Genomic DNA, 14250 nt, shown 5'->3' with positions numbered 1-14250 from the left:
CCTGCTGTCCTCAAAACCAAGTGACATCCAAAGCCAGGCTGGGGTTTTATTCCCTTATTCTCAAGAAAAGTCAGCTCTGTATGATCCATGAAAAGTGTTCAGAATTGATAATGATTTGCAGATGGAGATGAATGGAGACCAAAGAATGATTGTGCTCTGAAAAATCAGGGTCATGAGCACCACCAGGGAGAGTGGTAGATACTGTCACTTTGCAGTGACAGTAGCTGAAGAAGCAGCATCAGTACTGGCAGCTCTCTTAGGCAGGCCATCCTCTTTGCAGTGCCCCAACATCTCTGTATCATCAAAGCCCCCACCCCTAAGAGTCCTTCCCAAGCCCATCCTTTTGCCAGTGGCCATCCTCCATTGGCCCTAATCTTTAAATAACTTTATTTGCTTAATGCAGTATATGATACCACTCCATGGTGATCCCCTTCTACCATATTTCATTATAGAATGGTTTTATTACTTGTTGCATTGTGGGACCAGCCTGAAAAATGCAGCTACTCAGGAAGAGTTTACTTGGCTCAGTTCAGGATTTGTTTGAGCCCATCTTCACTATTTCTGCTGTTTTATCTTAAAACAACATAAAGCACACTTTGCAAGTCTGATCTGTGATGAGAGAAGCACCATTTCAGCCTGATCAACCTAAGTGGGCTCCTTTCACTGGCTCTGTAATAGGTCCTGACTGCATGGCCACTGTGCAAAGCCGCCCTTGTGCTGAAGTTTGACAACAGATCACCTTTTCCCTTTGCTTGGATTGCATGCAGCTGTTGCTGCTTTTCCTGCACAATTCTGCTACTACACAAACATTTTTATCTGCCACATAAATGTAAGGAGTTGAGGCCACCAAGGCTAAGTTCTCCCGTTAGATGGCAGCAAATGCAGCAATACCTTCAAACCACGCAACTTTGCTGCTCCAGGGAAAGAACAGAGAGCTTGAACAGGGCCCAGAACAGTGATCTGCAAGAGAAAAGGCTGCACAGAGCAGCAAATAGAAAGAAATGTCTGTTCTATGTCACTGGAAATATGTCTATAAAAGAGGATTGACTTTGTGCCCAAAGGTGTTGCATAAAGCAAATGTTACTGCTCTCAAATCCTCCTCTTCAAACCTTGAAATGAATTTTTAATTGAGAGAAATGCTAGAAAGGCATGAAATATTAATTTTGTTATCCCAGCAACATTTGATACTGTTTCCCACATCATTCTCCTGAAGAAACTGTCTCCTGGCAGTTTCTGGCTTGGACACATGTACTGAAACTGGCTTGGACACATGTACTGCTTACTGAGTAAGAACCTGGTTGGATGGCCAGGCCCAAAGCGTCACTGTGAATGGATTTCCATCCGCTTGGTGGCCCATCACCAGTGGTGTTCCCCAGGTCTCTGGACTGGGACCAGTTTTGTTTAGCATTTTTATCAACACTTTTGATGAGGGGATCGAGTGCACCCTCAGTCTATTTGCAGACAACACCAGGTTGGGCAGGAGTGTCGATCTGCCTGAGGGTAGGAAGGCTCTGCAGAGGGACCTATCCAGCTGCATTGATGGGCTGGGGCTAAACGCCAGTTCTGCACTTAGGTCACAACAATTTCATGCAGCAACACAGACTTGGGTAAGAGTGTCTGGAAAGCTGCCCAGCAGAAAAGGAGCTGGGGGTACTGGTCAGCAGCTGGCTGAACAAGAGACAACAGTGTGCTCAGGTGGCCAAGAAGGCCAAGGGCTTCCTGGCCTGCATCAGAAATAGCGTGGCCATCAGGACTAGGACTCCCCTTGTCCTTGCCCCCTTGTACACAGCACTGGTGAGACCGCACCTCAAATACTGTGTTCAGTTTTGGGCACTCACTATGAGAAAGTTATTGAGTTGCTGGAACACATTCAGAGAAGACCAACATCTGGGAAGAAATTAGAAGATGAGCTATGAGAAGTGTCTGAGGGGGCTGGGGTTGTTTAGTCTGGAGGCTGAGGGGAGACCTCATCACTCTCTACAACTACCTAAAAGGAGGTTGCAGCAAGGTCTCTCTTCTCAGGTGTCAAGTGGTAGGACGCAAGACAATGGCCTCAAGTTGCACCATGGAGGTTTAGATTGAATATCAGGAAGAATTTATTTGTGGAAAGTGTGTTTCAACAATGGAACAAGTTGCCCAGGGAAGTGGTGGAGTCTTAAATACCTGTAGGTATTTAAGAAACGTGTGGGTGTGATGCTTAGGGAGGTGGTTTAGTGGTGGACTTGTAATGTTAGATGGATGGTTGGACTTGATCTTAAGGGTCTTTTCCAACCTAAATGATTCTAGTCTATCATTTTCATGCCTGAATCAAAAGGATAGCTCATTTGCTAACACATGCATGAGTATTTAGAGGAGGATCAAGGTCTAAAAAATTAATAGCAACAGGGAAATACACATTTGTTTGGACCACAGGAATATTTTAAAATCAGGTTGTTTCCCTCTGAGCTGATCATAATTCCTCTCCTCTCCCCTTCCCCTCTCTTCTCTTCATGGTTGAAAGCCTCAAAACTCTTTCGAAAAGAGGTTAACAACTTAAATCTTGTGGGTGGGGAAACTGAGGCAAACGTAAACAGCATTTGCTTGCCAATGCCCAGCAGCATCTCCAGGAACTTCACTCCAGTCCTTTCAAAATCTGGATGTAGAGACCTTCCCACTTTACAAGCTGAGATAGGAAAGGCAGGAAGTTCAAACCTGATAAGAGGATGTCCTTCTTCCCACAATGTTTAATTAATCTGCAGAATTCATCACTGCAGGAAGTTGTTGAGGCCAACAACTTAAACAAGACTGAAAAGGGACCAGAGAGCTACAGAGATACCAGAATCACCTGTCACAGCCACATCCAGGAAATGGTTCTGAAAATGCATTCAGTCACGGTTGAGGACTGAAGCACGCACCTGGTATCTGGGTGAGGCTGAAATTCCTTTCCCCCACTTTTTTTTTGCCAAGCTTTTGATGCTGGGGATGGCACTGGGGACTTCTGCTTGCTCCGTGTCCCAACCCTTTACTCCTTGAAGCCTTTCCCACAATTATTAGGGCAATAGCATCATTCTGCCCCCTATCTGGGATTAACACCCCTTGCTTTAGCTGCAAGAATGCAGAAGGCTACACAGCTAACCTAATACATACGGTATTTGCCATACAACAGGAAGAGGACACCACGGGCATCTGTGTCCCTATAGGGCTAGGCGTAGGTGGGGCACACGGGGGCACTGGATGCATCCCCACGGGAAGTGTGGAAGCAGCCCAGCAGGAGGAGGAGGCGAACGGAGACTGACGGGACTAATTGCAGCAAGGCCTGGGGCTGCTGGGGAAGTGTTATGGGTAGCTGTGAGGACGACGTCGCGGTAGGTGCTGAGGGGGCAGGGTTTAAAGCAGGGATCAGAGATGCTTGGTGTTGGAGGAGGGTCTCGGGAGTGCTGCGACATTAGGCGGAGGAACGCAAAGGGGGTGATTGGAGTGTCCGGGGGAGGTTGTTGGTGGTGGCGTGTCTTGGGATGCTGTGGACTCCAGTGGGTGCTGGGAGGGTCTTAAGATCGTTGGGGATTCTCAGGGTGCTGGGGGGGGGGCTCAGGGTGGTTTTGGTCTCAAGTGGGTGCTGGGTGGGTGGTCTCAGGGGGAACTGGGCCCCGGTGGGTGCCGGGGACTGTTCTGAGGTTTCTGGGAGCTGTCAGCGCGCCGTGGGCTCTGACTACCGCTGGTGGCCCGGGGCAGCCGCATAGGCCACGCCCGCCGGTGCTAGGCCGGGCCGGGCCGGAAGCAGGAAGCAGCGGCCCGACCCCTCGGCCCGCCTCCACCGCGGGCGGGAGGAGCCCGGAGCCGGGCGGCGGAGCGGGACAGCCGCCGGGTGAGGCAGAGGGCGGCAAGTGGGGTGGACAGTGGGGTGCCAGGAGCTCTGGGGTGAGGGCCCTGCGCCTGGCGAGCGGGCGCTCAGCCCCCTCCGGTGGTCGTGGCCCGGGCGGGCCGGAGGGGTCGGCCTGAGCCCCCCCCCCCCGGCTCCCAGCCCAGGACTGGGGTGATTTCTGCTTCTGTTTGTTTATTTGTTAAAACCTGGACGGAGGTTCTTAGAAATAAATAAGCGCGGTACCGTGTTACCGTGGCGGTGGGTTGCAGGCTTTTTCCCGGGGAGGGCGGGGAGCTTGTAGGCCAGAGCGGGCTCCCCACCGCCCCCTCCCCTTCCCCCCTGTACAGGGTGCAGCAGAAATGATGTTAAAGCAGATTAAAATTTTTCTCGTATATTGCTGTTTCCGATTTACTAGATGGCACTAGCAATGCAAACAGCTGTTCCCGTTTAAATACTTCTCTAATAGCATTTCTTTCTAAATATTTATCTTTTTAAAGCCTCAGTCCAAACACTCCAGTGTATGCCATGGAGGCAGAGCGTATTCCCTGCAAAGCCCTGCATAGAGTTGGCTGCTCGGACCGGGTGCATGAATGGAAACCTTTCAGGCCAAGATCTGCTGCTAATTCTGTTTGTGGATTGGCGAGCGGAGAGGGGCTCCTTATTCCTCTTGGGTTGGTGGAGTTCATAAAAAATAGCACTAACCATATGGGTTCTCTAGCTTAAAATGCCTGCCTCTGAGAGGTTGCTGTGTGGAAGGACTCATTGTGTAACAGCTAAGTGGATACAGTAGTCTCTTGTTATTATTTTGTTAGTCTTATTCTGCTGATGGGAAGGAATATAATGTATTGTTATTATTATTTTTAAAGCCATCTGTTCTCAAAGCAGTGTCTTAGGATAATGCCTTATTTCCTAGCTGAGAACATGGATTACTGTTGAATTTGTCAACAAACTATATAGGGTTTTTAAATGACTGCCTGTGACTTGCAGGCGTTGTCCTCAAACATGCTTGCTCAGAGCTGAATACAAATGTAGAGGTGGGGAGAACTAAGATGTGCCTCAGCATTTTAGTATAGTAGGATGGTTCTACTATTTGGAAAGGGGGAAACTGTCATGTTTGACAGCATTTCTGTAGGGATAATTGTTTTAAGTGGCTCAAGAGAGATTCTGCACACAGGAAGCTCACTGAATCTGCTGGAATTCAGCATGGGAGAACTTCACATGCAAAAAAGCTTTGGCACATGGGAGTAAAAGAAGAAGCTTCATAACATTTCAGACCATTTAGCACACCAATTGTTGTGTCATGGCAACCAGTGTAATTCTAAAAGCTGGAAAAAAAGGGATTTAATATCATGCAGATATGCTGACTCTTGCTTCTTTTATGAATTGGGGTATATCATAAATGAAAGAGTTAGTAAAGCAATGTATTGTTTTTATAGAACCAATTGCGTGCCAGGTGCTTTACAGACCAGAAGAAAAGGTCCCTGCTTTGGAGAGCTTACGTTCCATAATGAGATATTGATCAAACCTGCTTTGGAGTAGCTTTGCCAGCCCATGAAGCTGCTCAGGTAGTAAGATCTGGGACAAATATTTGCATAGAATGCTAGGAAGGGTGACAGAACAGGGCCAGAAACTAATTAACCTGGCAGTGTAGTGCAACGTGTTCTTGCATGCTTGGTGTTTGGTTTCAAATTGACGTTTTACTCTTTTGTTGTTTCTAGGGCTGAAATCAGATATATGACACTAATGTTAAAATAACATCTGACATTAACTACTTGAGTTGGATACTTAAACAGTTGCTGACTAAACAAATATGGGTTGTTTTTCAGCCAGATAATTTTCCTGATTCACCATGTGACCACATAAATGTGCAAAGAGCAGAACAGGGACTTGATCTTGGAAGAGAGAAGTAGTTGCTGAAGCTGGTAGTAACATTGATTTTTGTTTTTTCTTGGGCCGCCCCCCCCACCCCCTCCCCCCCAAACTACACCTTACCATTGCAGAAAATCATTAGAAATGTCATTGTATTCTGACTTCTAGAAACCCAGGGTTCAGGGGGAAAACTGTCAGCAAGTTCTTGAAAGGCAAATCAGATTTCAAGTTTGGTTGCCAACAAGATGATCTTACTTCATGGTATATACATACATACATTTAGGGTTGATTTGTCCTGTGGGTGTAGCCAGGATGGGTTACAGAAGAGCCGATCTAAGAACATGTTGCTCAGTGCTTGTCAACTTGTTCTCAAGTGAGCAAAATGGACCTGTGTTTTCAAAATGCAGGAAGTACTGATTATTGCAGTACAGCAACAGATTTAGCATGGCAAGGTGATGCATTGGGTGAAGCAGCACACTGGATTTGTGTTACTGATGTCAGGTAGTACATAAAGCAAAAGGGGGTTGGGGGCCTGATTTCCATTTTCAGCTGTGAGCTGGGTATATTGGTCAAGTTCCTTGAGTTTCTCTGCGATGGTTCTCAGCCTGTGCTTTCAGGGCAATGCATTGCTAAACTGTGCCTCTCCAGGAGAAGTGTTGGTTTGATCCAAGTTAGAGTTTTCCCATCTCAGAAACAAGAGGCAAAGCAAGACCTCACAGATACTCTCTTTTCCCTCAGCAGTGTTTTGTCAAGGGTAAATGTCTGGAACAATGGGATTCTCACACTGCCTGCTATTTCCTTCTTCTACTGTTTCTTTGTACCTTTTCTTCAGCCCATTCTGCTGCTCTTGATATTGTAAGGTTTGTGCTTTGTGGCAGGCAGGGGGAGTGGTAGAAGAACCACTTTTTTGGTGTTTTAATGTTGATTGCTCATAGGTGTGTTCTTACAGGCTTCCCTGTTGAAATTTCACGATTGAAAGTAATCTGCTATGAAATGCCATTTTCTCTCTGTCCTGAGTTCACAATGCAGTTCTTACTGCAGTTTTAGTTACATTGCATTTAAGTATAAGAATGACCTGAAGGTAACCTTTCAGAGGAATGCAAGAGTTTTCTTTTTTGCCTACAGACTGTGCTGCTATCTTGTAACTGTTACTCAAGAATCAGTTGGTCTGGACATTAGATTGCAAAAATTTAAACAAATTGTAAACTGTTGAACTTTGCCCTGCACATACTGCTCATTTTCCTGTTCTGTACCTAGTTGCTGATGGGATTTAATGAAAAGAAATCTACGTTAAAATAAATGACTACAATTACAGTGCAGGAGAGCTTTGCTTGGCTACTGCGTGTGATGATCAACTTTGTCTTGCTGGCTTTCATACTTGGTGAACAACGCTTTATGGGACAGATTCATTTGGAACAGATGAATAAATGAAATTTCAGTGATTTCTGGGAAGTTTTGTTCATTTACATAATGTGAATCTCTACTGTTTTTTTCTGTTTTCAGGAAATTTTACATATTCTTTTATTCCTCTGGAGATACTGCACTACCAGAGATTATTAGGATTGCAGCTAAAGTTGTGTCTTTGTCAGTGAATGGGCTTGCTCCAGAGAAGCCTTCCTTCTTGTCTAGACATTCTGGTGTTCCTGGGTTCTCTTTGCATATGCCGGTGTTGAGCTGGATGACTGGGGTATGTTTTCTGTTAATATATCAAGTCTTTCCACAGGGATTTTTCATCGGAGGTCATGGAGCTTTCAGCCACTGACCTCAGCATCTATGACAAGCTATCAGAGACAATTGATCTAGTCAGACAGACTGGCCACCAGTGTGGGATGTCAGAAAAAGCCATTGAGAAATTCATTAAGCAGCTCTTGGAACGAAATGAACCCCAAAGGGGACCTCCACGCTACCCTGTCTTAGTGGCTGTCTACAAGGTAAGGTGTCTTTTGTGCATACACAGGCTATTTGAGGATCTGAATGTCTCCTTTGGCACCTGAGCCTTTTGTTTCCCATTGCGTTTTCCTGATCCATTTTTCAGAGTCCTTTATTCAAAAAACTTAAGTGTAGCTTCCTTCCTTCCTCCCAAAATTTGATTTGAAAAAAGAAGACAGCTCACCAAGATTGGGAATTGCTCATATGAATTGAAAGTTGAATATGTCAATACCTCCCTTTCCTTAAATTATTGAAGAACAAAGCCGTTGGATTTTTTTTTTTTTTTTTAGGCATTGACTCCAAGTGTCAGAACACACAGTGGAAATGTGAGGAAGGAAGGAGATTCTTAAAGTTCAGGGTTGACTAATGAAGACATCCAAGTTCTGTTTCTGACCCTGTCATGAGCTTCCACCTATCTTTATTCTCCTTCTAGTCTATAAAATGAATCAACTGCCATGGTGCTTGATGACAGAAAAATGTTTTGAGGACCATAGCTAGAAGATGTTGTAAAAAGTGTTACAAAGTGGGTGAAAGGATTCCATTCTCTTAGGCAGCTTGGAGATATTACAAGTGTGTAAAGCTTCCTACTGACATAATATTCCATAGTATTTTAGTGTTGTCTTTGCAAAATCATCACAATGGTTTCTATTTAGAAAAAAAAATCCATCCCTTCTGTCTTCCCTCCATCATATAAAAGATGTAAAAATGAGTCAGGAGAACAAGAAACTGGAAGTTTGAACTTTCAGCTTCTGTTCTTGTTTTTGCTGTTGATTCACTCTGACTTTGGCTGGGGGGAAAAAATGCATAATGTCATCTCCTTAAGGCTTATTGGGGGTTCTGTTACGGGGGAGGGAGCTGGCACCAGCACTGCCAAAGTGTTTCAAGGCTTGGCGGATGTTTGCAAAAGGCTTTGAAAACCTTGTGTAAGAGGCATGGTGGAAGTGCAAGCTTTTATTTGGTTAGGTGGGAGGAATCGAAACCATCTGTAGATCATTCTTGCTCTGGTGCTGGATTATTCACAGTGCTAAAATAAATGAATGGAGCTGCATGGGTCTGATTTGAGGGCTGCTTTACTTCATCTTTGGAACTGCCCTAACAATGAAACTGGGTGACAACTCTCTGTGTATGTAAATAGAATTGCAGTTGAGTGAGGAGCCACAGTGAAAAAATTGAGTATTCATCTTACAGTGCACAGCCACAGATCTTTGATAAGAGCCAGAAGGTGTGTCCTGTTCTGAAAACACATCAGGTCACTGCAGTATAATTAATTACATGGCTATTTTCTCTCACAGGGCCTGCTCATGCTGGGATTGGTCTTGCTAACTGTTTACTTTGTGATCCAGCCGTACAGCCTGCTGCCACCTGAAGCTCCACTCTCCAGAGCCCATTCCCTCATCGGTCACCTCCGACTGCTCTCTCTGCCTATTGCTAAGAAGTACATGCTTGAGAGTAAGGAAATGATTTTTCTGCTGTAACATAACCCTAGAAAGAAATACCAAGTTAAATACCAGCCATGTGAATCACTTGAGTGTCTCCTTAGACACCAAATAACAAATGTGGTATTGGCATGGCACCATGGTTTTCTCTTCCCCTACCACTGTACTTAAAAACAGCATCCTGAATTCTAGCTAGGGTAGTTTCCCTTCTATTCACTGGTGCCGAGGCATATTTTCTCTCTTAAATTCATCATCTTCTTCTTGCACCTTCCTCCTTGCTTTTAACACATTTTTATCTTCCACAGGAGTTCTTTCTCTAAAACCTTTGCAGTTCTGGGAACTGTAGTGTGATAGCTATGCTGGATAAATGTCACCTTTCTTTCTAACTAAGCAGGCAAAAACAGTTTGTCTTCATATTTGTGAGCAGGGTGTAGAAACCTCAACATGTGACCTAGGTTTAAGGAAAAGTGTTTTTTACGAAGTGGCGTACTGGGAAAGAACTGTGGGCTTGACAGCCTACAGTGTTTATAGCAGTTAAAGTAATGTTAAGCATAATGTGTGTGAGGAAGCTAGATAACTTCATAATGAGATGGTCCCATCGTGGGAAAGGAACATGACAGATATTACTAGTCTGGCATAATAGAAATGGAAAGTTTGAATGTTTCTCATTCTCAGTTAATCATTTCCATTGACTTAGGCTGGCAAGTGGCATAAGTGTGAGCTCTGCCTCTCTGATAAAATACAAAGACTGTCAGTAATGACAAAGCTGTGAATTATTTTGAGCAGGGATATGGCACAATGTTGATCGTCTGTTGGCTCACTGTAAAAACAAACTCTAGTGTCCATGCTCCTGGGTGGTTTATATTTAACTTCTGCAGTTCATTGTGTTGTGGAGTTCTGTTATAGCTCTGACCTTCCTGCTGTAGCTAAAAAGGGCTCCCTGAAATGCCAGCACCATTCTGCATTTTCTGTGTTTTTCTCTCTCTTCTGCTGACGTGTGATTTCTGTTGATTTGAGTTTGCATGGGTTGGTCAGGGTATCCCCATTGTTCATTTCCTTCCTTATTCATTGGAATCTATCACTGGGAGGAAAAAACAAAGGTGAAGAGATGTCTCTTATAGCCACTTGACATGAGTAGTCTGCTTATCTAATACATGCATTTCAGTGTTGACATGAGTTTGTGAACCCTCCTATACTTCTGTATGGAGAAGGAAACCAACAGAAACTTCTATTATATTTGTTAAGTGCGATTTTGTTCAGAAAGTTGTCAGATTCGTTTTTTTCAGATGCTGCAGGGTCACCTTGGATGGGGAGAGCCCAGTTAGTTTCCTCAGGATAGCAGAAAGTTTTAGAAGTTTTAGTTTTAGAAAGTTTTAGTTTTAGCTTTTGCAAGTCTTGAGCATGTTACTGTGAAGATAAGAGCAGGAGCAAGCCTGGGCTGATGTGAAAAACATCTGACTGGAGAGGAGATAGGGAAACATCCAAGGGAACAAGGGAAAACAAGGGGTTCTGGGAAGGCAGGATTTGAGGTGTTGGTGTAAAACCATGTAAAATCCCTCATGCCTCCATAAGTCCTGGAAATCTTTTGAAGTGATTAGCGATATAGTGGGCAGTGAGCTAGCTCCAGGAAAGGAGGGGAGGTACAGAGGGGATGAGGCAGTTCCCTTTCTACTTCTGCAATGTGTTAGGTGGTGGTGGAAACCATGGCACATCCCAATTAACAAATTTGCTAGGGATGGCTTGGGTAACTTTGACCTAGTCTCAGAGAAAGAAACTGAGTTAGAGTCTGGCTATTTGAATGAGAGAGTATAGCACCCAAGCTGAACCTCATCTGGATTCCTGTGGAGTTCCCTCATGTCCTGGCTTCTCAGAGGGCAGCTGTGGCTACCAGGCCTTTCCCAGTGCTGGCCCAGCAGTGCTTGTGTCACACTGCTTGCTGCTGGATGGGGAGTGGTAAAATCATGAGGGATAGATAAAGGGAATAGCATGGGTCTGGGCTGGGTGGTCGCCATCTCTCACTACTTCCTTTTGCAGAATGTAATGTTTTTCCCTTTCTTTTGACCTTATGGTCTCTTGAAGGGAGGGGTAATGCTACCATTTGTCATCCTGTTCCTTGACAAGAATGTGAAGATAGGAGGTCTTGTAAGCAGGTGTGGCATTTTTCATTTGCAAATAAGACACCATGCAAAGAGTCTGTGCAGCAGAAGAAAAACACTAGCCAAGGGACTCAACGTACGTACTCCTGTTCCATTCTTGTGTATATACATGCTGGATTAACTTTTTGAGGGGGCTGAGGATGAAACTTGAAGCTTCCTGTGCTCAGACACCAGTTCAAATCCAACCTGGGCTATTTGTGTTGAAAGCCACCTGTTAGCAGTTAGTAGGCTATATTGGCCCACCAGCAGTGCTGGCAGAATTCCCCTGTCCACATTGCTTTGATGAAGCTTGGCCACAGGGTGTGTGGGTGGCTCGTTTTCCTTCCTCTGGGGCAGGCAGGGGCAGCCTGCCTGTGTGGGGCTGCAGTCTGGGGTTGTGCTGTCCCTGCTGGGCTTGTTCTGGAAGCATAGATTTTGGGCAAGCTTTCTTGTCTACAGGATTGCAGGTTGGAGCATCTTCCATGGCCAGATGTGGGCTGAGCAGTCAGGTTTATGGGGCAGGTTTGGACACCTAGTTTCTCCAAGTGACACAGCCCCAAACTAGGTTGGTGGAGGGGCTTTGAGAGAAGCAGGGATACAGGATGCTGATCTTCTCGCCCTCCAATTCAAGGTGACCTGCTTTCCTCCTAACCTTCATCCTAGTCCCTTCTACCCCAGGAAGTTTGCTGTGGATGAGAAAGGCTGCCTGTCTGCTTTTGGATGTGGGAGGACCTTTGAGCTGTTACAACGAAGACAAGGTGAAGAGCAGTGCACACAAAGCTACGACTGTTGCATTAGGTTTGTAGGATTAGGTCCAAAGCAAATTTCCTCTTTGGCTGTCTTTCTGTTCTGTTGTTTGCTTGTTTTCTCCTCCGTATCAATTCCCATATTAAAAGTAATGTTCCCAGTCTTTGTGTCTTCAAAGGTGACTCTTAGATTCTTGGGTTTGGCCCCTGTGCCTCTTTTTCAGCTGTTTTCCCAGGGCTGGGAACCAAGGTCCCTTTGGATGGGGAAAAGTTCTATGGAAATGTGGTTTACATTTGCTCTTCCTGAGCTTGTGTTTACGTGGAGCTTGTGAAAACCCCAGTACTGGGGCATGCTGTCTGCTCTGGGAAAGGTGAACGCCTCTCATCATGTGAGCATGTTTCTTTTAGCTGGATAACTTGGCACTTCATGTTGCACCGCTCCCCTTGAAGGCTGTAGATTTGCAGATCTCTGGGCTCAACCTGTTGCATGCAACACAGAGAATTTTGATTGGGTTTGTGGGTTAGCACAAAACTTCCTAGGAGAGAAAGTAGAGCCTGTGTAATCTGGATTCGCTTCTCTTTTCTGAATAGTTTGGGATGGACAAGTCACTCCCTCTGTGTTTCTATTCTATGCCTGAAAAATAAGGCATGAGTACTTCCCTCCCCTCCAAATGTTAGGAGGAAAGATAATGAGAGTGGAGCTCTTGGAGCATATAGTAATATGAGGCAAATGAAAAGGGATTTTCTTTCTTTAACAGACGTTTTAAAACCGTAATGGGGAACACTCTACATATTTATTAGTGGTTCTTCCTTTTGTGACAATATGACAGTATTTTTATAGCTTTGTTGATATCTAAATATTAATTTTGATGTCATGTTGGTAACTGTTCCTTGCCAACCACACAGAGCATTGATGAGGATTTATGTTGCTCTTACATTAACTCATATGTCTGCCTATGATAAGCACAGTAAGTCCTTGCAGCTCAAAAACCTCCACAAAGCATGTTGATCAATGATGAATGAACTGGCTCTCATCTGACAACTTGACAATTCATGTGCTGATAATAACCCGTTATATGTGCTGATAATAACCCCTGACCTAAAGGAAAATCTACTTTGCTTCAATAATGAGACCCAACCCTTAAAAAATACACGGCTCAAAATCAACTTGATCAGTAGCTGCTCGGCACCCCAAAAATCAGATGCAAGCACACACACCTATAAAAGTGATTCTGTACCAGTTACCCCCCAGTTCAGAGAAGAGTTGTGTTAAAAGCTCCCTTCTGAATAGACCAGAATGGCTAAAAAACATGTTTATTTTTTTTTTTATACAGAACCTATTTTAGAGAAATGAACCCTGCTGGAGGAGTTGTGTTTAAGCAACACCTTGTAAATGGCATGTCACTGTCACATCCTGGGGCCTGTCATGTGCCTCTGAGAGCTGTTTGTGGGGATGGGTCACAGCAGGCTGGGTTACTGGAGCTGCTCAGCTGGGAGAAGACAGCAGCCTCTGCCTCTTGGCTGGCCACCTTTAATTTAGCTTGAGGCTTGCCTTGGCACCTGGCTAGGCTCTGGCTTCTTTTTGCAGTTAACTTCTTGCAGACAGCTTGTGATGGGCCATCTGCTGCCAGATTTCTCTCTGTTTCATGTTCGTTGCCACCCCTCTTATTGTGGCCCTGAAGTATGTTTATCCTTGGCTTAGCTCTGTGCAGAAAGGGAGCATCCAATGTGCCTTTTTTTTTTTTTTTTTCCACCTGGGGGGGGATGTTCTGCTTCCTGAGCTCCCTGTGGGCTAAGCATCTTAGTATTCAGACTGCTTTTCCCAGCAGGTTTTGTAGCCCATGCTGCATCTGACCTTCTGGGTTCACTGATATATGAGCCCAAGGAACATGGGTCTTCTCTGAATTAAAGGTTTGAACAAGAAAGCTGCTTGTGGCATAACTGAAGGTCTAATTCCCAACTTCTTGCTCCTTTTAGTGGTCAAATCACTAACCTGACCTTTTTTCCTGCCTCCGGCGTAGCCTTCCCCTCTTGCTTACAATGGATCTTGCTTTTTTTCCTAAACCAAATGCATTTTGGCCCATTCAAGCTGTTTTGCTCTTGTGTTTTTACATACTCTCATGTTCCCACTTCAGGGCTTGAGCATTTTGAGGTGTGACATGGGTTGCAGACAGGGCTCCCTACCGTCCCCATGCAGCTACTAATTTGTCTGATTTGTGCGTGTGTGTAAACAACTGTTAATAATGTAACCTGAGACTGACCAACAGACACCTGTGTCAGCTCATTCGGGGGGG

General features: G+C 45.0%; 1 protein-coding gene across 4 annotated transcripts in view; it reads left to right on the top strand.

Moving 5' to 3' along the window:
- Nucleotides 1–3407: 3407 nt before the first annotated feature.
- C26H6orf89 (chromosome 26 C6orf89 homolog) overlaps nucleotides 3408–14250 on the top strand; it is a 25495-nt gene continuing 14652 nt past the window's right edge. Inside the window, exons 1-4 of one of the 4 annotated variants that reach the window (XM_035347173.1) lie at nucleotides 3792–3844; nucleotides 5668–7158; nucleotides 7434–7641; nucleotides 8932–9088. In XM_035347173.1, coding sequence (XP_035203064.1) covers nucleotides 7453–7641; nucleotides 8932–9088 — 346 coding nt within the window. In that variant the 5' untranslated portion in view covers nucleotides 3792–3844; nucleotides 5668–7158; nucleotides 7434–7452. Of the gene's footprint in view, nucleotides 3429–3763; nucleotides 3845–3996; nucleotides 7159–7433; nucleotides 7642–8931; nucleotides 9089–14250 lie in introns of those variants that run through there. The other 3 variants (XM_035347174.1, XM_035347170.1, XM_035347171.1) reach the window with 3 other exon arrangements.

This window comes from Oxyura jamaicensis, chromosome 26 (assembly GCF_011077185.1).
Source record: "Oxyura jamaicensis isolate SHBP4307 breed ruddy duck chromosome 26, BPBGC_Ojam_1.0, whole genome shotgun sequence".
In the NCBI taxonomy this organism is placed as follows: Eukaryota; Metazoa; Chordata; class Aves; order Anseriformes; family Anatidae; genus Oxyura; species Oxyura jamaicensis.
Note: the sequence above shows the minus strand (reverse complement) of the source record. Positions and strands in the feature narration are given on the sequence as shown.